General features: G+C 41.6%; 1 protein-coding gene across 4 annotated transcripts in view; it reads left to right on the top strand.

Annotated features, from left to right (window-relative positions):
* furina (furin (paired basic amino acid cleaving enzyme) a) overlaps positions 1-23,218 on the top strand; it is a 110,468-nt gene extending 87,250 nt beyond the window's left edge. For all 4 annotated transcript variants that reach the window (XM_050051874.1, XM_050051881.1, XM_050051865.1 and 1 more), the window contains exons 8-16: positions 2,304-2,476; positions 3,708-3,920; positions 7,906-8,006; positions 10,056-10,159; positions 10,410-10,527; positions 14,509-14,688; positions 14,775-14,899; positions 16,823-16,945; positions 18,096-23,218. In XM_050051874.1, the coding sequence (XP_049907831.1) occupies positions 2,304-2,476; positions 3,708-3,920; positions 7,906-8,006; positions 10,056-10,159; positions 10,410-10,527; positions 14,509-14,688; positions 14,775-14,899; positions 16,823-16,945; positions 18,096-18,703 (1,745 nt within the window). In that variant the 3' untranslated portion in view covers positions 18,704-23,218. The remainder of the gene's footprint in view (positions 1-2,303; positions 2,477-3,707; positions 3,921-7,905; positions 8,007-10,055; positions 10,160-10,409; positions 10,528-14,508; positions 14,689-14,774; positions 14,900-16,822; positions 16,946-18,095) is intronic.
* The last annotated feature ends 560 nt before the right edge of the window (positions 23,219-23,778 follow it).

Below are 23,778 nucleotides of genomic sequence, written 5' to 3'. Positions count from 1 at the left end.
CAAGTATGAAATTTTCCTCTAACACGATTTGCAGTTACATGCCAAACATTAACTGAATATTAAACTGACGCACACACAGCACAGCAACACACCAGAGTCCATATTGTGCGAGTCCTACAATAGATCTGAACAGCTGGAAACCCAACAGACAAACTGCATTCTCCAGAACATCAGAATCAAAAGGCAAGAACCCACATTGTCATGTTAAATCCAAAGCAGCAGGGCTTATTCAGACCAGCATATTCATTTGGGAGCAGTGCAAAAAGCTTCTGTGCTCAACATCACTTGCCCACTTGACTCCATGCCACCTGCTGTACTGTAGCTCATTATTCAGCCAGGAGACACTTGTGTGAAATATCTCCACAGTAATTTCAATCACATATTAGCTGGCTCAGATCTTTCAGTATGTGGGGTAATAGTGGTCCTTCAGGTCAACCAAAGAAAAACAGTTCCAACAGAAATACAATAAATTAGGCACTACCGCGATATCCTCGAGGGTCACCGGCCCAAACTGTCTGAATCTTGTCAGAAATGTTTTTTTTTCTTTTGTGTTACATATAACATCTCACTGCTGCTGTTTTGTTTCAGTCAACTCGCTGATGAAATTTAAAGAAATAGTCCAAATATGGGAAATATGCTTATTGGCTTTCGTGTGGAGAGTAAGACGAGAGGATCGATACCACTCTGTCTGTTAAGTATTAGTCTGCAGCTTCATATCAAACCTCATCTAGTGTTTTGTTTTTGATTTGTTTTTGCTGGAAGGATGCACTAAATCTCTTTTTGGGGGAACTCTGCTAATGTCTTATATAGAGGCAAAATCTGCCACACAGCATATTATATTTTAAAAATGTTAACTTCATTAATAAACGCAAAAATGTGCTTGATCTTTAATGTGATGTGAGAATTAATCATCAACCTGCACTGTGCATATACATGGAAAAAAAAACACCTTGATGCATTTTGAACCTTGGTCTCTGGTTTTTGGGATAAACGGATATTCTGGATGGGGACTGAAGATACTTGAGCCTCCTCAGCGAATCACATGGCCCTCCACAGAAGTGCATGCTGCCATGGAAACACTAGCAGCCCAGTGCCTGTTTGATGCTTTTGGAAGACTTCAAAGAGCCAGTGCTTGGTTACTTTAACCCATATAGAGCAGCATGGAGTAACCTGACCCGCAACGCATCAAAGGGGGAAATTAGTTTGTTTTTTAGGCATCTTTGATTTCTCACCGGTCGCTCTGTAGAGGAACGTTAAGACATGCAACCCACTGTGGGTATGCCTTTCCTGCCCTGTTGTGTGTGTGTGTGTGTGTTTATCTTTTATCTTTGATATAGCACTTCATCAATAAATACCTTATAAATAATCCTTAGTTGAGCCCTGCTGCTGGACATTGCCCAGTTGTTCACTTCTCCTAAAATAAGAGCACGCCTGGTTCAATTTACACTCGGACAGTTACACCAATTTCATCCACACACGTAAAGGAAGATGACTAATGTTGACTTTCATCTTTTTACCTGAATGTTCAGTCTCTGAAGTCTGCTGCACACTTCAGGAGGCAGTTCCCCCACAATGCAATTGATCTCGTTCCATTTCTGTTTTTTTCAAACCAGCTCAAGCGCCAAAGCAAATCAATAGAGATGGCGTTGATGGGGGGGGCATCACAGTGAATGCACAAATAATAAACACCAACAGCATGTGCTACACCGCTGCACGAGCTGTTCAAATGCATACAGACATTGTACAGCATTGCGAACAAGCATGTAAATATATGCAAACAACGCTACAGCAGCGCTGCACGTGTCAATCCCGGCTGAACGTGAGCACACAGTCAGTTACAACTACAGAGCTAACGATCTAAAGCACTGAGCTGCAGACTAAAGGAACAGGAGCCTGTAAGGTTGTCATCACCTGCAGCACTTTTTGTGTAATTTAGCGTAGTCCTTTTATGTGTTATAAAAAAGAGAGTACTCCACTGATTTAGCATTGCGCTTTTAGAAGATTGTTGCATTCATAATGGACAGTTTAAAAAAAAGGATCAAAATTGATGCAGCCAATTCAGAAGTATCTTTTTTATTCCACACTTTTTTCTTTCACGTTAAAACCAGTTGTACCTACTCTACCAAAAGCGCAACTTGACCAAAGATAGTGTTGCGCTAGTTGCCGGCAATGTAGCCTCAAGCTTCTAGTCTTAACTTCACTTCTGGTTCTGTCTTTATTAGCCATGCAATTTTATGTTAACTTTCATTTATCATGAAGAAATAGTATGTTCTTAGAAAACCTTTCTGTGTGTTTGGATGTAGGTGTGCGTATGCTGGATGGAGAGGTGACTGACATGGTGGAGGCCCAGTCTCTCAGTCTGAATCCCCAGCACATCGACATCTACAGTGCCAGCTGGGGCCCAGAGGATGATGGCAAAACTGTTGATGGACCTGCCAAACTCGCCAAAGAAGCCTTTCTGCGCGGAGTAACTGAGGTGTGTGTGTGTGTGTGTGTGTGTGAGAGTGTTTGTGTGAGAGAGAAATTATTTACTGCCTGTGTGTGGCTTCCTTTCAGCAGTCAGTAATTGAACTGTTCAAGCATGAGAGGACACAAGCGAGAAGAACAAAGCAATTTTTGACCCTGACAATTATGAATGGAAGGGAATGTCCTCTAAAAGCCACCAGGGAGGAAAATCTTGGAAAATGAATAGAAGCAGCACAGACAGAAACCAAGTATGAAAAGTTTTTCTTTGAATATTCATTGTTAGTTGAAGGGCGCTTTTTAAACTGCCAGCTCATCTTTTATCTCTCAGCTCTCTCTCAGTCAGTCGGCATGCGGTCTCTTCAAGTTTCAATTGTTTTAAGAAAAAAAAAATCAAGTTTTTTTTATTATTTTTTTTATTCTAATCAAACAGTTACTGGAGCTTTAAATTACTTGACAAGTATTTCTAATCAAAGGCTTCCAAACACTAGAGATTTTAAGGCGGGGGTCATTATGAAAACTAGTCTGTCAGCTTTTAACAACCTGGCAATCTGAATAGTAACCAAAAGGCACAATGCTGTCAGGTAACCACTCCTGTTGTCAATGGCAGCGCTTGTGTTAATGCCGTGTCAGACATGTAAAACGAACAAGTCAACAGATTAATAAGCATACAGATCACACCCCAGGCTCTCACATCTGCACTCCATGAATAAACACATCCATCCAGCTAACACTGAATCTTGTTATAGAGCAGTTTGATTCAAGGCATGTGCCATAAAGCTGATTGGAACCGCTGACACTGACTACTAAGATAATTGCCACAGTGACAGTGCTGTCAGATGGTGGTGTGGGTGGTGCGTAGCTGGGTTTGATCAATGCAGAGAGAGATGGTTCCACTCAATACAATAAAGCAGCTCTTAGATGAAAATTATTGCACTTCAAAGGCTGAGAGGTTGGATGATTTATCACAATGAGCTGTTGTCATATAGTGCCTTTTTTTTTTTTATTTACTGAGTGACCACCCCGGCCCCTGTGATGTACGCTGAGTTTTAATGGGCCCTTTTTGAAATGAGCCCTGAAATGAATTTGCGCTCCTATAATTGGGATTCCTATTAAAGATTGAATGAGATTTTGTTCTTTTCTGGTTAGTGGAGGTCCAAGGCATGAATGAGTGAATGAATCAAAGGATCTGTGGTCGGGTTTTTTTTTCTTCAGTTGTCTGAATGGTACTGTATGTCCCCTAGGGCCGTGGTGGTTTGGGCTCCATTTTTGTGTGGGCTTCTGGGAACGGAGGGCGAGAGAAGGACAGCTGTAACTGTGACGGCTACACCAATAGCATCTACACCCTGTCCATCAGCAGCTCCACCCAGAACGGCAACGTCCCGTGGTACAGCGAGGCTTGCTCCTCCACCCTCGCCACCACCTACAGCTCGGGGAACCTTAACGAGAAACAGATAGTGAGTGTTTTGCTTTTCTCTTATTCACTTTCTCCTTATTCTCTTCTGCTTCCATGTCTGCGGTAAAAACAAAGGGAGGATATTTATTTCCAAGGTGAAGTTTACTTGATCAGCACCTTCTTCATACATTTAAATTACAAACACTTATCCAGGTTGTATCCTTGAGGTCTAACAAATGTATTAAACCCATTTCCTCCCTCCAAAAACATTTACAAAACCTGCATTTTAAAACCTGCAGTAACTACGTTTACATGCACAAAATATTCCAGTTTTTGCCCTCACTCCAAAAAAGACAATATAACTACTAAGCTGTTTACATGGCTGCTGAAAATGAATGAAAATGAATATTCCACCAAAAGTACAAGTAACATAAAGCCATGAACATTTCGATTAATGTGCTCTAACAAGTCGTTTATTACGTCAAAATACGGAAAAGTGGAACAGCTAGAGATGCGTGTCATTTTGCTTCCTTGCATCAAATAGGATTTTTTTTTTAGTTTCCTATCAGTGTGGACTTGTTGGACCGTGCGAACACAGCCTCCCTCTCTCTAATCACTTTGTTGAAAAGGTCGGTGTTGCGATATTTGTGCATATCCAAACACCTGTTGTGTCCACGTCTTTTGTAGTGTTTAAAAATAGATGTATGTCTTCTGCAAACCAGAAATATGGGCTTTTCTTTTGGTTATACATTTCTACACCAGCCACCACCAGTGAGTTGGTTTATGTACAAAGTACAGAGCTGTCTGTAAACAGATGAGAGGCATGTGTGGCAAACTGCGCTAAAAACCCCAATTGAGACACATATTCTGAATGCACTGTATACATCAGAAAATGCTCAAATTCTGAATATCTCTCGGGAATATGCTGTTTACATGACCCGTATCAAATTCAGAATATTGTCATATTTGAAATATTGTGGAATATTAGTGTGTGTAACCGTAGCCATTGTTTGCAACCATATTGACTTGCTTTCATTTTTCATCTTCCCTGCCGTTGCTGGCACATTGCTGTATTTCAGCTCGTTACACCCGTCTGTAGATGACTGGAATGGTGTGAAACCATTGATGACACTGTATCTTGTCACCAAAGTGCATGTGTATGTGCATTCACGTGCACGAGACAAACACGGACACCCACTGATATAAAACACAGCTTCAGCACTACTAGTGTTCAAGAACTCTGCAAGGTATCTTATCAAAGGATAAAAGTAAAATATAAGCTGGTTTCAGCCGTAGATGTATATAGAAGACGTGACAGCTCCGCATAAGTGAAGCCAAAATCTTGATTGCCCCCTGATGGCTGGCTGCAGTACAGGTCATGCCCTCCCATGTTAGTAGGTGGGACATGGGCCAAACTTAAAATTCAAAGTATGCGCCAAACAAATTTTTCCCAATGATGGTGTCTGCCATTTTGTGTCGTTCTTATCACTCTGGTGTGTGTTCCAAGTGTTTATTTTTCTGATAAGTTTTGTTGTACCTAGTTATTTGATGCTATTAAAAGGGGGGTTGATATCATGATTGACAGCTGTGTGCACCAACCAGTGTGCTCACGATCAGTGGCACTGCTTGCGATTAGTCGGACGGGGGTATGGGTGGGAACTTGATACTGCGGAGATCTCTACTGCGCAGACCTTAGCTCCAAATGACCTCACTAATGCAAGATGGCAGAAGCCATATCCAGGATATTTTGGCTTCATTTTAGTGCAGCAGGAGGAAGTGGAGACATGTCATCCGTCTTCATATAGAGTCTTTGGTTTCTTCCTCCCATATTGGAGGATTCTGACATGATTTGCAGCTTTTCTCTGCTTTTTTATAATGTGTATGTGTCATTTTTTATGTGTCAGTGTTTGTTAACCCTTTAGGAATACCGCTTGATCATGCTGTCTGATAGATACATATCAATTTTGTACATACACATCTGCAACAATTATATTAATTATTGATAAATCTCGAATGATTTCCTTGACACTGATTATTTTGGTTTTTAAATAGACAAAAAATAATCAAGTTTGACTCCTTAAATGTCTCAACTTGTCCGACTGATTGTCCAAAACCCGAAAAAGCAGCTTGCTATCACAGAAGACTAGGAAACCCAGAAAATGTTCATATTTGAGAAGCTGAAACCACAGATTTTTTTTTATTTTCTAAGTGACTAATTGAGTAATTGTTCAGTCCCATACATTCTGCAGCGTTATTCTGAACCTGCTGTCTGAACCACAGCATGACTTCCTTGCTTTTTCCTCCGTTTCTTCCTCTTCTCCATTCATTCAGTCTTGGGCCATTAAAATTATTATGAATAGTAAACGGCTAAAACTCCGTCTGGCAATCTGTTGCTGCTTAATATTCTTGTCACAAACACACACACATGCACACACACACAGAGCCTTTCTTTTCCTAGCATACAGTCTAGCAGCCAGGCCAACTGGACAGACAGCTTATGACATCTCCGTGACATGTGGCTGGTCCCTTAATGCCTCAGTGCTGCACTCATTTAATTGTGCTGTCACTCATGAACCCAGGAATGAAGAGATGGAGTAGAAAAGAGAGGGTGGGACCTCTAGGGTTATGTAGGAGTGAATATCTTAATGTCTGTTTAGGTTTTTTTTACTTATATTATCATTCTCTTTCACTTTAAAGTAAGAGGGATATGGGAAGCTTCTGAATGCATAATCGCAGCATTAAAGTCAGTTCTGCCAGTGCATTTATTATTCTGTTTAGTCCGTTAAAAGATTAGTTTCTAGAGGCTCTGCACTGGTCGGCACATAGAGCAGATTTTTGATTCTAACGGCTTTTGTGTGAGTCTTATTCAGTTACATAGATTGACCTCCACTTTATACCTTTATAGTGACTGGGGGCTTTTTGCAAAGCAATGTTTTGTAACCTTTATCCATCCCGAGATACACTATTCTGAGTATAAACATGCTGGTTCTGCACTGCTTTGCTTTGTATTCATGTAGCTGCAGAATTTCACTTCTGGGAGCTGCCCAGTACAACCACAGCCCTCTGCTGTGGGTCACCGTATAGATTTCTGCTGGAGCAGTTGATCTAAAAAAGAGTCTTGCTCAAAGACACCTCACTGGTAGTTGTTGAGAGAGGCTGAGCACAAGTTATTCAATTTTCCCACTTTGATTTTCCAGCTTGTCCTCAGAGCCATGCTGTAGACTTTCTTGCTCTTCAGCTCCTGCTTCTCCAGCTGTTAGGCGATTTCTGCCTCCAGCAAATACATATGAGATAGTAAGAGAGGGAGTAATGGAGAATCAAGTTTTTTGCCCACTTGAAGGAACAGTGTGTAAGATTTGGGTGGATTTAGTGGCATCTAGCAGTGAGGATTGCAGATTGCAACCAGCTGAAACTTCTCCTGGTTAGATTTCCTTTAGTGGTCATTGTTCAGGACGTTTTTCCCAGGAGCCGAATTATCCGCAGGGGTCTCTCTCTGAGGTGATTAAAACGGACCAGGTGATTAAAACTGGGAAAAACACTGAATAAAGCAGTTTCACTTAAAAAATGTGTGTTTTTCTGACGCTGCACGTTGCAGAGGAGTTTCTAATTAAGGTGGCCGACATGAAATGCAAGTGGTCCAATCTAGAGCCAGGGTGTGCTTTGTTTGGGCTACTGTAGAAACATGGCAGTGCAACATGGCAGTCTCCATTGACGAGGACCTGCTCCCTATGTAGGTATAAACGGTTCATTCTAAGGCAACAAAAACACTGTTCTTATTTTCAGGTCATTATAAACTCTAGAAAATATACTTATTATATTAATTTTCTAAATCCTGCACACTGGACCTTTAAAGGAGGCAAATTCCAAGTTATCAGGATTTCTTTTAATGTGAATACACAAAAGCAGTTCTGGGGTAAGTTTAGGATTTGTGATACTGTGAAAGGACGGCCCAGAGTTATAAAACTGAATTGGAAGAACAACTTTCGTGTGAATGTTTCTCAAGAATATTTTCCAACTTCAGCTTTTGCCCTGTTCATCCTCCGCAGGTGACTACAGACCTCAAATCAAAGTGCACAGACTCCCACACAGGCACCTCTGCGTCCGCCCCGCTGGCTGCTGGGATCATCGCTCTTGCCCTTGAGGCCAAGTAAGTGCTTATCACCACTTTTCTGAGTCTTACACAGCGTTGCAATTCTCCTCAGCTTTACAGCCTCATCCGAACCTTCCCCATCTGCATATTTCCCAGACTTTTGTTGATTAAAATCAGTTTTCTTCTATGGAGAAGAAAAGTGTTAAAAATATAATTTGCACAGAACAAACTCATGATTAGACTGTGCTGTAATTATTCTAGCGGAAGATTAGTCATTTTCAGTACCTGCATGTACACTAAAATATTCAGAAAGCCAAAGTAGTTTGAATTAATGCCCCACTCTTATCAGTTTCTAGCACGTGGTTAGACGTTTCCTTACTGCAAAATGGTTATTTAGCGGCAACAGGTAAAATAATTCCTACCCTTGTTTTTCCTCAGACTTTTAGAAGGCCCATTATAGATTTAACGCTCTTGTATTTGAACAGGCTTTAATTGCTGGCACTGCGTGCTGATGCATCAATTGTGCTTGATTGTCCCATTTTATGAATTACTTTTTAACCCTTCTGCCTGACAGACTCTTACAGTGCATTTACACAAACAGCTCTAATCACTCTTATCCAGTCATGCAGCACTAATGAAGGAACAAACATGAACGTCAGAACAGTCCTGAAAATGAGTAATTAGTCTTGGTGCAAAAGAGAGTGAAGTGATAGCAAAGGATTCCAGTTAGGACAGATTTGATGAGAAAGCCATTGAGCGAAGTTACTAAATCATATTCCCCATTTGACCAAATCCACAATATGAAAAGTTAAAGGGACTGCATTCTATGAGGAACTTATCGATAGTCAGTGTATCACATATAGGAGATGTCTTTTCAGCAGCCCCCATTTTGGACTAGCAGCAGGAGTACAAACACCAAAGCTGAGCATTACACTGCCGTGGACAAGGGCAGCAGCAAAACGTATTTTAGCCACCTAAAAAGATCTGTAACAGTTTTAGTGTACACTGTATTGAGAGTATTTTTACCGCTTTACTTTTCCATCAAGCAGCCCTTTCTGATGGGGGAGCCATTAACGGCTTCAGTTCCTCATTTATGTTCTCGACAAAGCCAACCAAACTCCATTGAGAAAAACAGTAATTTTGACTTGCTGAACACAGAAGCTGCTAGTGTACCACTGCCTCGATCAGCTTGTTAGTTTGTGTTATTGTGTGACTTCGGTGAATTCAAACTAACCCTTCAAACACCAAAGTCACAAAATAACACAAACAAAATAACTGATCGAGGCAGCAGTTGACTAGCGGCTCCTGAGTTCAGCGCTGTTAAATCATTGTTTTTATTAATGAAGTCTGGCTACCAAGAGACCGATGTAACAGTTACCTGTTGCAAATCACTGTCTGACGGTACAGTGAAGCAGTGAAGATATTCTAAAGATAGTGTAACTCAAACTGATATTGATAGTGTTAGGTAGGAATTTTTTACAGGTGGCTAAAACACGTTTTATTGCTGCCCGTCACGTTGCTTAGCTTCTGTGTCGGGCTCAAACCTGCCTCTCTAAACAGGGGGCGTGCCAACTGACATGTACTATAGGTAATACACTGACTATGGATAAGTACCTCATACAGCCCCACCTTAAAAGATCTAAACTGTCCCCTTAAACACATCTGTGACCTCCTCTAACCCTTTTTGTCCATTCAAACCTGTGTGGCTACAGGCAGAATAATCACTTCACACTTTTTCAGAGTGTTCTCTTAATAATACATTTTGCCAAAGGCCCCAAAGGGCAGAAATTGAGTTCAAAAACACGTTGACTGATGATTTGCTTTAATTCAGGAGAGTACGTGACTGGTACTTCTTTGTATTTAATCAGCTGTCCACCTGCAGGTTAAGACTGTAGGATGTATTGTCAGCGGTGTCTGTTTGATCTGTTTGAGTGCCTCAACTTGACTTAAAGCCAGAGTCTTACTCTGTATGTGTGTGTGTGTGTGTGTGTGTGTGTGTGTGTGTGTGTGTGTGTCTCTCTCTCTCTCTCTTTCTCTTTCTCTTTCTCTTTCTCTTTATGTGACTGTGTGTGTCTGTGTGTGTGCTTGCACATGCACACATACCAGTAAAAACCTGACCTGGAGGGACATGCAACATCTGGTTGTACGAACTTCTCACCCTGCCCACCTGCTCACCAACGACTGGAGAACCAATGGGGTTGGGCGGAAAGGTACTGCAACTCCTTCCAACTTCTCCTCTCCCCTCTGCAGTTTGCAAATGCCTTTGAGGCTCATTAACATGTTATGCTTCGAATAAACCAAATTGTAACGAGAGATGTAAGGCCCTGGAATTGGACGTGTGAAAGCTTTAAACGGGACACACACTGTAGCTCGTCTGTAAAGTTGGAGCTGGGAGAGGATGCTGCTCTCAGCAGGCCAACATTCATGTCTGTTTCCTCTTTTCTCTCCTGGTCTCTGCAGTTAGCCATTCATATGGATATGGTCTGCTTGATGCCAGTGCAATTGTAGCGCTGGCACAAACATGGACCAACGTGAGGCCGCAGCGGAAATGTGTGATCGCCATGCTCTGTGAGCCAAGGTTAGTACACCACACATGCACACACAGCCCACTGAATTTATCTCAACACCCTGATTACAAGTGTCTACACTTATTACAGCTGTCACTTAAAAACGTACTTCAGACTAATTAGAAGTAGCAAGTAATTTGTTTGAATTAATTTGAATGCAGCCCACACAGCCTAATCCTAAACTACATTTTAGAATTGATGTTGTTCTGTTCAGTCGAAAGTGGGTGCCTCCATTGCGACAAGCTAACATTATTGTAAGGCAGCGGCATTGTACGAACTCAGCAAACAGCCTTACCCATGGTGTATGTGTCAACTCCAAAACCTTTACTCACTTTACCTCTCAGATGGTTTTGTGTCATGATTATTTGTTCCGCACGGCTAGCTAGTTGTCTTCGGTTTGAGCTAGCAAAGAGAGGACCAGTAGCCTAGTTTACTGGACGACAGTCTAAACTTCAAGCACCATATTGACATTCTGACTTCTAGATTGAGAATAATACTTTGCTTTCTGTACAGACATAAGAACTGTTTCCCCTTTCTACATAGAAAAAGAAAGGTAGAAGCTGTATTTTTATCTGTTTTGGATTATGGGAATGTTATATATGGAAAAGCTGCCACCTCTACATTAACATCACTGGATGCTGTCTACCACTCAGCCCTAAGGTTCATTTTTAGGAATGTCCCTTGCTATAATACAAGTCTGTGCCACTGTGGTCAAATATTTAATTTTTCACACTTTGAAACAGCAGTTTGGATTTTTAATTAAAAAGCATCACCCCAACATACAGCATATGATTCTTTATTTATAGGGCACTGCACTGATTTAACATACACTTGCCTCATGGAGGACAATTTAGCTTTTTTAAACAGTTGTCTGAAGTCATCTGTGGCTCTGGAGGACGCTTTCTAAAACTGTCTTAATCCGTCTCGTGTGTCTCCCAACTTTATGGAAGTGCATAACTTAATCACTGTATACCCCTTTTACCAGAAAAGTTCCTCCCTGACATAAAAAACTAGCTTGACAGTAGTAACCTGGCTTAGATAGCTGCAGCACATAGAGCACAGAGGTAAATAACCATCTTACAGAAACGCATGATGCAACTGATGAAATATAAAGTGATGAATGTGATCTGAAAGATAAATAAAGCATAGAATAATGGTACTCAGTGTGCTATAACAAGAAATAGAGGAACAGATGCACCATAAATACACTGTTATGCACATTGTTTTGACATAAACTCAGCGTGTGATTTAAGCACCATGATGTTTGAGCCACAGTGAGCCATAAAAGAAACTGACATTAAACTGGTCCATATCAGAACGCAGGTGAGGAAGAAGGAATAACTGAGCCGTCATGCTTTGCTGCAGTGACATGTTATGTCTTCATCTGCAGCTCGGCTCTGTGCGCCCGGTGAAATGCTCCGTGTCGTTGTGTGTGTGTGTGTGTGTGTGTGTTATGTGTGTGTTTGCGACAGGCACTCAGCTCGGCTCGAGGGGTAGCATTTAAAAGAGAAATAATAATTTGTCAATTCATGTGTTGCTTTTGCTGTTAAGACGCTAAATTTCTCCTCAGCCATTTTACTCCTTCTCTTCCTGGTGTCACAGTCTAAACAGCCTGACATCTCCTCTTCATTATGCGCTCCCTGTCACTTCCCTCGCTGGGTTTGAGGTTTCTCTCTCTTTTACTGCAGCTATGAGATGCTCAGAGCAGATGGTTTGAGCGTCTGGGAGCAGCAGTCAAGGCAGGTTATTCGATTTACATTTTAGGTGTTTAGCTGACTCACTTATCCAGAGTGACTTGAAATAAGTCGGCAGGTAGGGGTTCAGTGTCTTTCTCACTGTCAATTATATACAGTGATTACATCTAACGGAATCATGACAGTGTCATCAAAAGGGACACATTTCCTGGGACAACTACAATACTGTGTCATTAGGAGCATAATGACAGCAGTTAGATGATGAATGAATAACTCTGGAGTTTTAAGTTTGGTGTTGTTCTGTGTATAGAGAGATTTGTCCATGGATTTCAGAGTTGCAGATCATTGAGTTGAATTGTATTGTTTGGCCTAACCTTGTGTTTACATTTGGAAAATGGATTTTGCCTTTAAGCCTGAAGTCTGTACAGGAAAGCTTCTGTAAGCGTGTCTCTAACCAAATAAATGAGCATACAGGTTTTGTTTCTAATAGGCATCAGAGAGATTTCGTGTGTATATCAGCATTGAATGTGATAGGCACCCAGATTTGCATGCACACTTTGGAATGCTAGACTTTTGAAAGAGGAACAAACTTAAAGGCGCTGTATGTAAGAATGTGGCCAAAACGGTTACTGCACTCAAATTCAAAATACTGCCGCGAGTCGTGTCCGCCCCTTTACTTTATACTTCCATATGGCTGTTGGCAAAATGTAAATCATTCCAATAACCAGATTGCTGCATAAAATCTCCCTCAGTACGGGACTAAATATATACTACTTACTTGAATTTGAATTGTATTTGCCAAAGCTTGAATAAGAAAAAGATGATTTGTACAAAAATCAGTCTTTAATTTGGCATTAAGTTATCTTTAAAAGCATTAAATCTAAATGTCTTATATCTGTAGACACCCTGAAACCAGGACTATTACATTTTATAATACTGCAAACTGGAGTTTGGCACGAGTTAGAAGCTCTGACAAAGCTTTTTAAAAAGATTTATGATTTAGAAACACTCTGAAGCGTGCTAACCACCAAATGGATAACAACTGGTTTGGCTGCCTCCCTGAATATTTGTTGGTGGTTCTGCAAAGCTTTTTAAACACAGGATTTAAATACATATTTGTGTCTCCCCAGGATTATTGCTGTAAACAGATTTAATTTAAAAATAGTTTAATAAAGGATTTCCAATATGTGGTAAGTATGTAATTGGTAGATGTCTCATAATGCAATGGACCAGATCTGCTGTGAGCTGCTAATGCCAGCGGGGAAACACATTTAAGCAGAAGGCAACTAAAAAATAGAATTATACCATTTGTGTTGTGCTTCAGTGATGCTGAACAGAGAAATCTTATGTTAATTTTCAGACATATTTTAATTTTCAGCAATAGTGTTTACAGTCCTCACTGCTGTGATTTTCACCTGTAGCTGCTACTGAAATGTAGCTTTCTTTCCGTCTGTCTTTTTCTCATTTACTTGTTGATTTTCCACAGGTTTGTAGCATACCCCTCCCTCTGTTTTGCCTCTGTGTGCTTGTAAAAGCAAATGCCGTACCTACAACAACACCACACATTTTGCTTCTCCGTGACCTTAAATCACAGACGCCTGTGTCGCAGTGGTTAAATGGCAATGATAAATCAACTTCAGCAGCCATTTGTATAAATTTCCATGTCCTTCCTCATGTTTTCTGACTCTACCTCCAAACACCACAAAATACATGTTGCAGTAGCCCCAACATGCAAATGTTGAAGTGCTTCCAGTTTGCATCCCAGTAATAATGTGGACAGTCACTATATGGCTCGTTGGCAGCTAGAAAAGTGGTGTAAATTATCCTTTTAGACTGTTCCCATGTGATGCTGCTACAAAGGTCATTTATGTAGTTCTTTAATACATCATAAAAAATGTATCAGACTGAACTTGGAGAGACTTTGTCTTAAAGCAGCGTGACAGTTTAGTGATCACCTTGTGTCACTTAAAAACGTAATCGTCCCCCTCCTCCTCTGAGTTGTTGTGAATGCGTGTAATCTCCTAAGCAAGAGAGTAAAAAAGAGGCGCTTTTTCCACAGAGGACACTGGGGCTACAGGTTGTGAGACGCTAATCCTGTTCAAGGCCACAAACTCTTCACCCTTCACAGGCTTCCACACTGGCCGGGAGCCAAATGTCACACTCACACAGTTATCTGGAGAGTAGCTTATCCCAAGCTCAGAACGACCCAGTAATGATTTTGGCGGCACACAGCCCATAAGTAAGGTCTACCTTTGTCCTCATGTGTCTTCTTCCTACATTCTTTCTTATGTTCGACAGCAACATCGGCAGCCATTTGTCGATAAACAAGAGCGTTGACGCCTGCTTTGGGACAGACAGTCACGTGACCTCATTAGAGCACGTCCAGGCCCGGCTCACCCTGTCCTACAACCGCAGGGGAAACCTGGCGATCCACCTCATTAGTCCTGCCGGCACACGCTCCACTCTGCTCCACCCCAGGTACAAACACACAAGTATGCAGACAATACAGCACAAGTTGGTAAACACAAACTGTTAATACTCCTTGCTTGTGTTTTTTCCTGCAGGCCTCATGACTATTCATCAGAGGGGTTTAATGACTGGGCTTTCATGACCACCCACTCCTGGGATGAGAACCCCACCGGGGCGTGGACGCTGGAGATTGAGAATGTAGCCGGTGCCAGCGACTATGGTAAAACATCTTTGTTGTGAATAAATCCAAGAAATGAACATTCCAAAAAATGGTGCTTTCCAAATTTTTCTCTATTTTGGCCATATTTAAAATAGGGTTGCAACTAATGATCATTTTCCCTATTGATTCAATTTTTTGACACTGTTATTTCATCAAAATTTAAAATAAACAGCAAAAGATGCCCATCACAAATCTCGAGAGACATCCTCATCCTCACAGACCCAAAAATATTCTATTTAAAATTATATTGAAAAAGGAAAAGCAGTAAATCCCCACAATTGAGAGGCTGGAACTGCTTGATAAATGACTTGAATGATTAAAAAAAACTGTCAGTTAACTTATGGTCAATTGAGCAAAAGATTGAACGTTTTATTAATCATGAGTAAAAAAAGCACAACAAAAAACAAGGAACCCCAAAAACAAATAAAAAAAGAAGTAGAAAGTACTAGGCTTGGGTGTAGTGCACAGTTTGCACCACCAGAGGTCAGTCTCTACTGGTGGAACAAGCACCTGGGCTAAGACAGATGGCGCATGCAAGTGGTGAGGATAACGTCTCGGGACTACTACAAAAGAAAAATGCTTCGTCCTCGTTTGGGAATATTGCCACATACAGCTTTATCTTGAGATAATTCTTTCCAACTACAGAAGCAGTGTATTTGCCACATCATTTTATTCAACACTTCATCCTCATTCAGCCCACTCATGTGTTGGCATTCGCTGCAGCAACAAGTCTCATTGGGCCCTTCAGCGAGCAGGGCACTTATTTTCTCTCTATTCCATATTCAATGGGACATAAGTATTTAAACCCAGCAAGACCTGTCTCAGGAGGCTAATTGCATATTAGAAAATGTCATACATGCTACAATGACTTCTATCACCAGCAGCTCAGCTTTTAATACTTTTTTTTTTGCGCATATCATATACCTTATGCCATGGTGAAATGACAGGAAGGTATGAAAGAAAAGATAACGCCCAGGCCTAGTAAGAACATAATTGGCTATAAAAAAGACATAAAACAGAATACTCAATTCAGATTCTTATATGCACAGTTAATGACATTATTATGTTGAAATCTTGGGGGAAAAAACCTTCATGGTATGTAATGTAATGTTACAATATTAAAAGTAATTTTAAGTGACTTTATATCTATCTTGACAACACAGATACAAACAGGAAACAAGGGCATTTAAATTTGAACACAGGGTGTTGTGGTCATGTGCTATGTGTCTTAACCACTAGGCCACCAGAATGTCCTCACATTAATGTTATTCAACACATGCATTAATCTGTTGAGTCTAGCACAAGGGTTAAGGATTCAGTGCCAGGAGATTAGAGATCAAGTGTGGCTCCTGTCTCCAAAGTGTCTGCGCTTTTGTTCTCTTTATAGGCGCTGTGAAGCTGACTCTGTGCAGCTCTGCAGCAATCAGTTTTCTTATAGCAGGGAGCGTGATAAAGCAGTGGAGTGAATACTGCACTCTCTCTGTTTGCACTTGGATCATCCACCAACGACCGTCTGCATCTGGACTTATCAGGTCCACCCACAGCACGGTATTTAGAAGCCAAGGAAACCCCAGAAAACAGATCTTGATAAACGCCTCACACCTCCCTCCTCAGCAAGAAGTGATTTACTAAAGTGGAACCTCTCACAAGTCCCCACACTTGAATGCTTCTTTTAGAGATGTGCACTTTATAACACTCATATTAGGCACGGAGTGAAATCATGCTGTCTTTAAATTGCGGCTCATTTCAACGAGTCATTTTCTGTCACTTTATGCAGAAAATCCAAGAGTCTACTTTACAGTGAGAGGAGGATACATTTACCAATTCCACCCCAGGGAGTGCCAGAGCCTCACTGTTTCTGACAGGCCCACTTTGTCTCCCGCTTAATTTCAGTCTTTCTATCTCCTTCATCTCTCCACTCAGGCACTCTGACCCAGTTCGTCCTGGTGCTGTACGGCACCGGCTCAGCAACTTCCAGCTCCTCTGACAAGGCTCAGCCTGGCAATGACAACTGCAAGACCTTGGACCTGAGGCAGATATGCATTGGTAAGACTGGTATCTCTTGTCCCCAGTTTGTTCGGCACAGGAAGTTACTGCCACAACAGCCGAGGGGAGATTGTGTAATTACTGAGTCATGTTGAGATGTGACGTGAAGTAGCAGGCGAGGTGAACAGGATGAAATATCCCATGTGTGCTCAGCTGCCTCCGTTTGCATTGCATGTCTCCACGTCAGCTGAGGGCAGACTCATCTGAAAGTCACACAATTACCTTATTCAAACTCTTCCTGCGAATGTCACGCTGTTACAGAGCCTCAGTGTCAGTGTCAATTTGAAATGAAGATCTAACTTCTGATGAGATCAAATGAAATTTTACTGCAGGTCCCTTTTTAATAACCTCATTTAAATTTAATGACGTCCATACTGCCTTCTCATACCTAATCCAAATACTGCTATAGGCAAGGTCTCGAGATACCACTGACTGAGCACCCAACACAGTATGAAGTCCACCTACATGTTCTCTGAAACAGTGACATTCTGACCCCTACAGGCTGTCAGAGGTACTTACACACCGACAGATGAGATCATACACAGTCATTAGAGGGGGAACTGAATTTAATTATCATATATTTGATCATTGTATCATATGATTATCATGTATCATGTGTTAATTGATGCTGTCTGACTCGGGGCTCACAACTCTAGTCTTCTCTGTTTCCTTACAAGTTGACAAGACCCTGCAGTAAATTAGATTCCCCTCCTTCTGTTGGCTCACACTCCTCTTTTCAGCGCTGTTACCCCCAGCACCCACAGTCTGTTAATTGCCATTATAGGCAATGGCCTGCATCTGGACCTGCTGCATATGGAAACAGCTCTGTTGACTTAAACATGCTGCACTCAGCATATAAATTGCAAATCTTTTTTTCGTCATCAGTTTTCTTAGTAAGCGAAAGCAGCTCTAAAAGTGAAAATGGTGACGTGAAAGCAAAATGCCTTGAAACTTTGTCCCGCATTTTCCAAGATACCAAGCGACCTCACTGGTGCATGAACACAGAAATGTGTGTTGTGCTTTAGTGTGTTGATGTGTGTCCTCTGAGCCTCGACTGTCTGGGTGGGAATCTTGGTTCTGTTTTTGAGTGATCTGACTCATATGAAAAGGTACATGCTTTGTACTACAGTTTTGTTTCTCTGTGTTACAGAGTGCGACACCGGCTACTACCTCTTTCAGCAGGGCTGTGTGAAAGAATGTCCTTCAGGCTTCTCAGTGGGCTCCCAGCCCGTCAACTACACAGTGGGAAACTCTATACCACCAGCTTCCGTCCCGGCCTGCCTGCCCTGCCCACCGCCCTGCCTGACCTGCAGCAGCCTCAGCCCTCAGGCCTGTCTGAGCTGCCCCCCTCACAGCTCCCTGGACCCCATCTCTAGCACGTGCCTGCACCTGAACCAGTACATGCGCGAGTCCCCTGGCAGCTTCATGGTGGGCCCGGGGAACCGGGGAATGCAGCTCCAGCTCAGCTCCCGGCTGCCCATCACCATCGCCGTACTCAGCTGCATAGCCATCATTGCCACCTTCGCTGGCATCTTCCTGCTGCTGCAGCTGCGCTCAGGCGCACTCATCAAACTGCCCTCTCTGGAGGCTGGCGGCGGCCTCGGGGGCAGTTTCAGCCTAGGGGGAAATAGGGTGGTGTCGTACCGCGGCATCCCGACAGTGTGGGGGGATGATGGGGTAAATACAGACTCTGATAACGAAGAGTTTGACGTCCAAAATGAGAGGACTGCCTTTATCAAAACACAAAGTGCTCTTTAATGCCTCCCCCACATCCCTCCCTCTCTCCTGCTTTTAAAGTCTTCTCACCCTCATTTGTCTGATAAATCAGGGCTGTGGTAACTGCCCTCTCACAGTCTTTTCTGGTTTTATCTCTCATCCCTTTTTTCCTGTCTCTGTCTTACCGGGTTCTCATCTGAGTCCTGCTTCGGGATCTGCTGTGGGAGTCCTGATGGGAAGCCGCTGTCTCTCAGAGCTCAGGATGGCCCGAGCTTTGCTCTGTTCACACTTGGGCGCTTTTCTATTAAACTGGCTCTCTCCCTCTTTTTGCCCTCAATCACTAACAGTGTTTGTCTGTGCGGAGTCCATTTTCCTCTTCAGCTCTAGCTCCTCTTTGTTACAGTAAACAAATTATTATTATTTCTTTTCTTTCTTTTCCTCTTTCTTTCCATCAGTCTCAGTGCAGTAGCCAGATGAGATTGTTGAGTGTGAGGAGTAGAGTGTGTGTGTCTGTGTGTCTGTGTGAATGTGAGCGTGTTAATCTGATGAATAGTGTACTGCCCTTTATAGAGAAGCTAAAGCCGCTCCTGTCACAATTAATACTTAAACTTAAAAGTGATAACAAAAAAATTGTATTACGAAGCATGAAATCGGATTTGGAAACATTGATTCTCTCTGAAGTGTCGTTTAGTGACATCAACATCCAAAATGTTCACAAAAGCACCATTTATCTGTCGCGAATCACAGCGTAATTTAAAAACGCACAAATCAGAAGCATAATAGTTGTCAAGGAAATGTCCAGACTCTAATGGTTTGTAATGACGTGTCACCAGTCAGACAAACAAAACAGACTGTCTGAGTCGTCTCTCTTTATGATGAGACAGCGTTTTGTATTTACTTAAAACAAAATCCATCTTTCACACAGTCTTTATTTTATCTGTTTGGTTATTATTCTAGGTGTGAGGGGGGCGTTAGTTCTCCTATTGTACACACAGTCTGGATCTCTCTCAGCTCTGGCAGAACAAAATGTGAGTCACACAACCAGCAAAGCTTCCTCCAGCCTTTTGGGATTCAAGATGGACTCAATTTATCCCGGTTTTGGAGACTATAAATTCTCCTGCGCTCATAACCTCCCCAACCATCACATGGAAGGATATCAAAAAAGTAATATGAATTAAAAGAAAGAAAGAAAAAAACACACACAGGCTACTCGATCAACCCTGAGGCACAATCCCTTCCAGGGATATTTAATTTCTATGTTTGATGTGTGCACATCCTGGGGCTGAGAGAGAAGCAGCTGAAGTGCTGATGGGACCCAGAACAATATGTGACTGTAGAGCACAAGAGCTTCTCTAAAGCAGCTGGCAGGTGTTGAGTTACCTGTGATTGATTCATTGACAGAGCAGACGCAGTTAACAATACATCAAGGCTTTCCCTTTTGTCTGAGCACATTAGCACTACAAATGTACATTAGACACACCTCATATCATAATGACTAAAACTTTGTTAGTGTGTGTGTGTGTGTGTGTGTGTGTGAGTAATTTTACTGCTTATGAGGTCGAGGAATGTTTATCGGCCCTCTGAAGTGAAGGTTTCCTTTCCTATTTCGCCTCTCTGCTCTCTTCAAATCTTGAATGCTGTTTAGAAGTCCCGCGTAGAGACTCCACATCTCATCAGTGTCTCTGCACTCACCCTCCAGTCTTCGTCTAATCTGAATTTCAGATTATCTCTTCAGCGTACTTGCCAATTAATTATATTCTGAATGATACTGCAGCAACTATTTATTCTGAGAGATTTTAATCATACCTTTAGGGAAGATTGTTTTAAAGTGATTCCTTTTCTCTTGGGCTGGCTATCATCGAAAAATGTGCATCTCATGATTTAACCCAGTGTAGCCATTTTGAATCCATTGATCACCTTTTTCTACTATGCTGAAATTATGATTGTGTTGTTGTTGTTTTTTCATTTCCAGTACAAAACGGTGGAGCTTGCTGAGAGAGGGTTGTCATGGTGATGACATGCATACAAAACTGCAGCTGCTCATCCTTTTTATTAATCTACCTCTCATATCATTCAGCAAGGTTTCAAACGCCGTCAGACGAGCTGTTAAATGATTATAGAGGTCAAATTATATGTAGGTCAGATATGAAAATGCTTGTCGAAAAAAGATTTAGGAGAATAGGCATTTGAGTCAAATTTATGTTTTAGAAGAGAAACAAGCAATTGCGATTCAGAAACTGTAAAGCTGCTGTGTAAATTCTAGTCCGCTGAAACTCCTATATCTCCTAAAATTTATTGCCTTTAGGATCAGCATTCATGGGCAGTCACACCTGGGCTTTAAAACCTGTTATTGAAAATAGAATGGGTAGAAGGATTGTCCATAGATCTTGTTGGCCAGCGTTTAAGTGCTAAATCAACTTGAAATTGTTAGGGGTGTTGATTTGCCTCATGTCTCATTCCACTGTTTCTACCCAGGCGGCTCCATCTAGGGTGAAGACCTATTTGTTCCTAAGTTCATGTCACTGACAATCAAATCATCTCCTTGTTTTAGGGCGAGAAGGTGCACAAGCACACAAAACTAATCAAATTAAATTTAACCAGTTGTGTTTGGAATAGCTTTCTCAGAAGGTATTATTCATAAATATTTAGAGCTGCGTGTGATTTAAATTGCAAATTGTCCAGGAAGAAAAAAAAAACTTTAGTGAATAAAGAATTAAACCAGAACCTTCCAAACATCCTGTTCAAAAGGATGAAGAGAGATTGGTATGTACGCTCGCAGACACAGCACCGAGCCAGGAAGCCTAATTCATCTCAGATGGCAAGTGCAGGTGTAGCACATTTGGCTTATCGCTGCAGTTTCAGCCAGGAAGCACTAAACTGGATTGGAAACCAACCCGAGAACGTGGATTTAGAGAAAGTGCCCTGGAAAGGAACAAAGCTAATGTGGCTGCAGAATAACGAGCGTGTGCTGCATCGCTTTGTGTGATGCGCATTAGTGCCTACTGCCATTTAAGGCTTCAATTAGCCCCAGTTTAAGGCGGGTGCTAATTTAAAAATGTAATAACTACAGCCTCAGACTTCAGCCACAAAATCTTATTGACTTCCCCAGCTTAGTGCAAAGTGTGCAAACAACAGATAATGGGCAAATGCAGCACCCAAATTTTCTTCCCTATACTATTTCCTGAACTCTGGATGCTGAGCGTTTCCTTCTAAAGAAGAACCAATTTGTTGCAATCACTATTGATGCTCAGACTCATCAACATTATCCATCGAGCATCTTCCCTTACAAAAGACAAATACTGCTTCCAGAAAGAATAAAGTTTCTCCTCAAGTGCAACGCTTTGTGGGTGTACAGACAAGTTTCCGTGGCCCCTCGAGTGCACACACACAAAATGATTTATTCATCTTAGCTTGATGTTGTATTCACTACAGCTTGAAAACTCAGAAAACTTTAAACTGATGAACTCAGAGCTTTGTGCATTCAAGTGTTCAACTTTTAAGAAAATCATGAATGCGGGCAGCATTAAGTAGCTCGTGCTTCCAAAGCACAGGGAGCTGCTGAAATACCATTAGCAGCCAGCTCACTTCTTTCACTGCAAGAATGTGATGGAAACTACACACTAAAAAAGAAGAGGTTCTCTAATTGTGCCAGAAAGCAGCTCATCATCATAAGGCTGCCACTTCACCGGCACTAAAGTGTGAAGCCTTTTAATGTAGAAAGTAACAGGAATGTTACAAAAAAAAAAAGAAATCTGGCTGCTTGTCGCAAATTGTCTCCTCTGGCTATAAAGAAGAGACTCGCTCATGGGAATGACGGAGGCTTTTTTCTTTATACAGCTGATTTATTTCACGTGGAGCTCGATGTTGCTTCAGTCCTGCCTTAGGATATAGTCTGAAATGATCAATATGAAGTCGGATGGAGTTAATAGGAGCAATATCTTTGGCATAACCAAAGACAATCATTTTAATGCTGTCTGTTTAGTGTAACGACGTGTTGCTTTCAGGTTGTCACAGTCCATCGACCCCCTTCACATGTGTTCAAAGTGTTTTGTTGACGTCATTCTGTCATCTCTGCTTTTTGTTTGTTTTGTTAATTTTGGAAGATCTGCGGTGACACCCTGTATGTTCAGCAGCTGTCGAGGGAGGAGGTAGAATGTATCCCATCTCCATTAACTTAAGGGCTGAATCAGATCTGCGTGCGTCCATGTGTGCACATGCTTGTTTAAGTATAAATGAAACACTTTGTGATGGGGGAGCGGGGGCCGGTTAGTGGAGCAGCCTCAGACGTCTCTGTTGACCTCCTCCTGCCTCTTCCTGAGGTTCCTGGCCTGTGGCTGCACACAGTACCTTACAGATTTGTGACCTATGAATAATGTACAAGAATGACTATCTTACATGGGACATAACTCTAAAATAAGGCCTATTTTTGTACTATATGAATGGTGCAGTGTAATTTTCTTGTAATTTAAAGATTTTTTTGCTCTTGTTTTTCTCCTTTTTATTTAATTGATGTCAATTATAGATTCTACTAAAAATAAAGATCTATGCAAATTTGAATGTGTTTTTATTAACTTAAATGTCCTTCAAGTGAACATGAGTTGATGTAGGTTGGTGTATGAAAACAGCAGAGTGGTACTCAGCTGCCTTCATTAAAGAAAAAGACCATTAATTTATCAGTCATGCCGTGTTACCTTGAATTTGTGTAGAAAACTTTTTTCTTTGCCTTCACAGAAAACAGCAAACATATTGGCTTATTGATTGGGTACCACATTTAACAACAGCAAAACTATATCTAAACTCTCTCATAACTCGTGCAGTATAACCCAAGTGTCACTTATCCAGTCGTACACTCTGTACTGCCCAAACATTTTAGCTAAAAACCTCAGTATAGGAGTCTGGCTTTGACTAGACAAAAGATGAGTTTCACTATCAGTTCAGTTTGGAATACTAAAGGGGTTTTTCTTCATGAAAATGCATGTTCATAGGAGGTACTCAGCATACGACTGGATAAATGACACTTAGATTATACGGCATGAGTTGTGTGAGAGTTTTGATATAGTTTTGCTGTTGTTAAACATGGTCCCCAATCCATCAATATGTTTGCTGTTTCCTGTGGA

This window comes from Epinephelus moara, chromosome 1, assembly GCF_006386435.1.
Source record: "Epinephelus moara isolate mb chromosome 1, YSFRI_EMoa_1.0, whole genome shotgun sequence".
Lineage (NCBI taxonomy): Eukaryota > Metazoa > Chordata > Actinopteri > Perciformes > Serranidae > Epinephelus > Epinephelus moara.
This window is presented reverse-complemented; position numbering and strand designations above follow the sequence as displayed.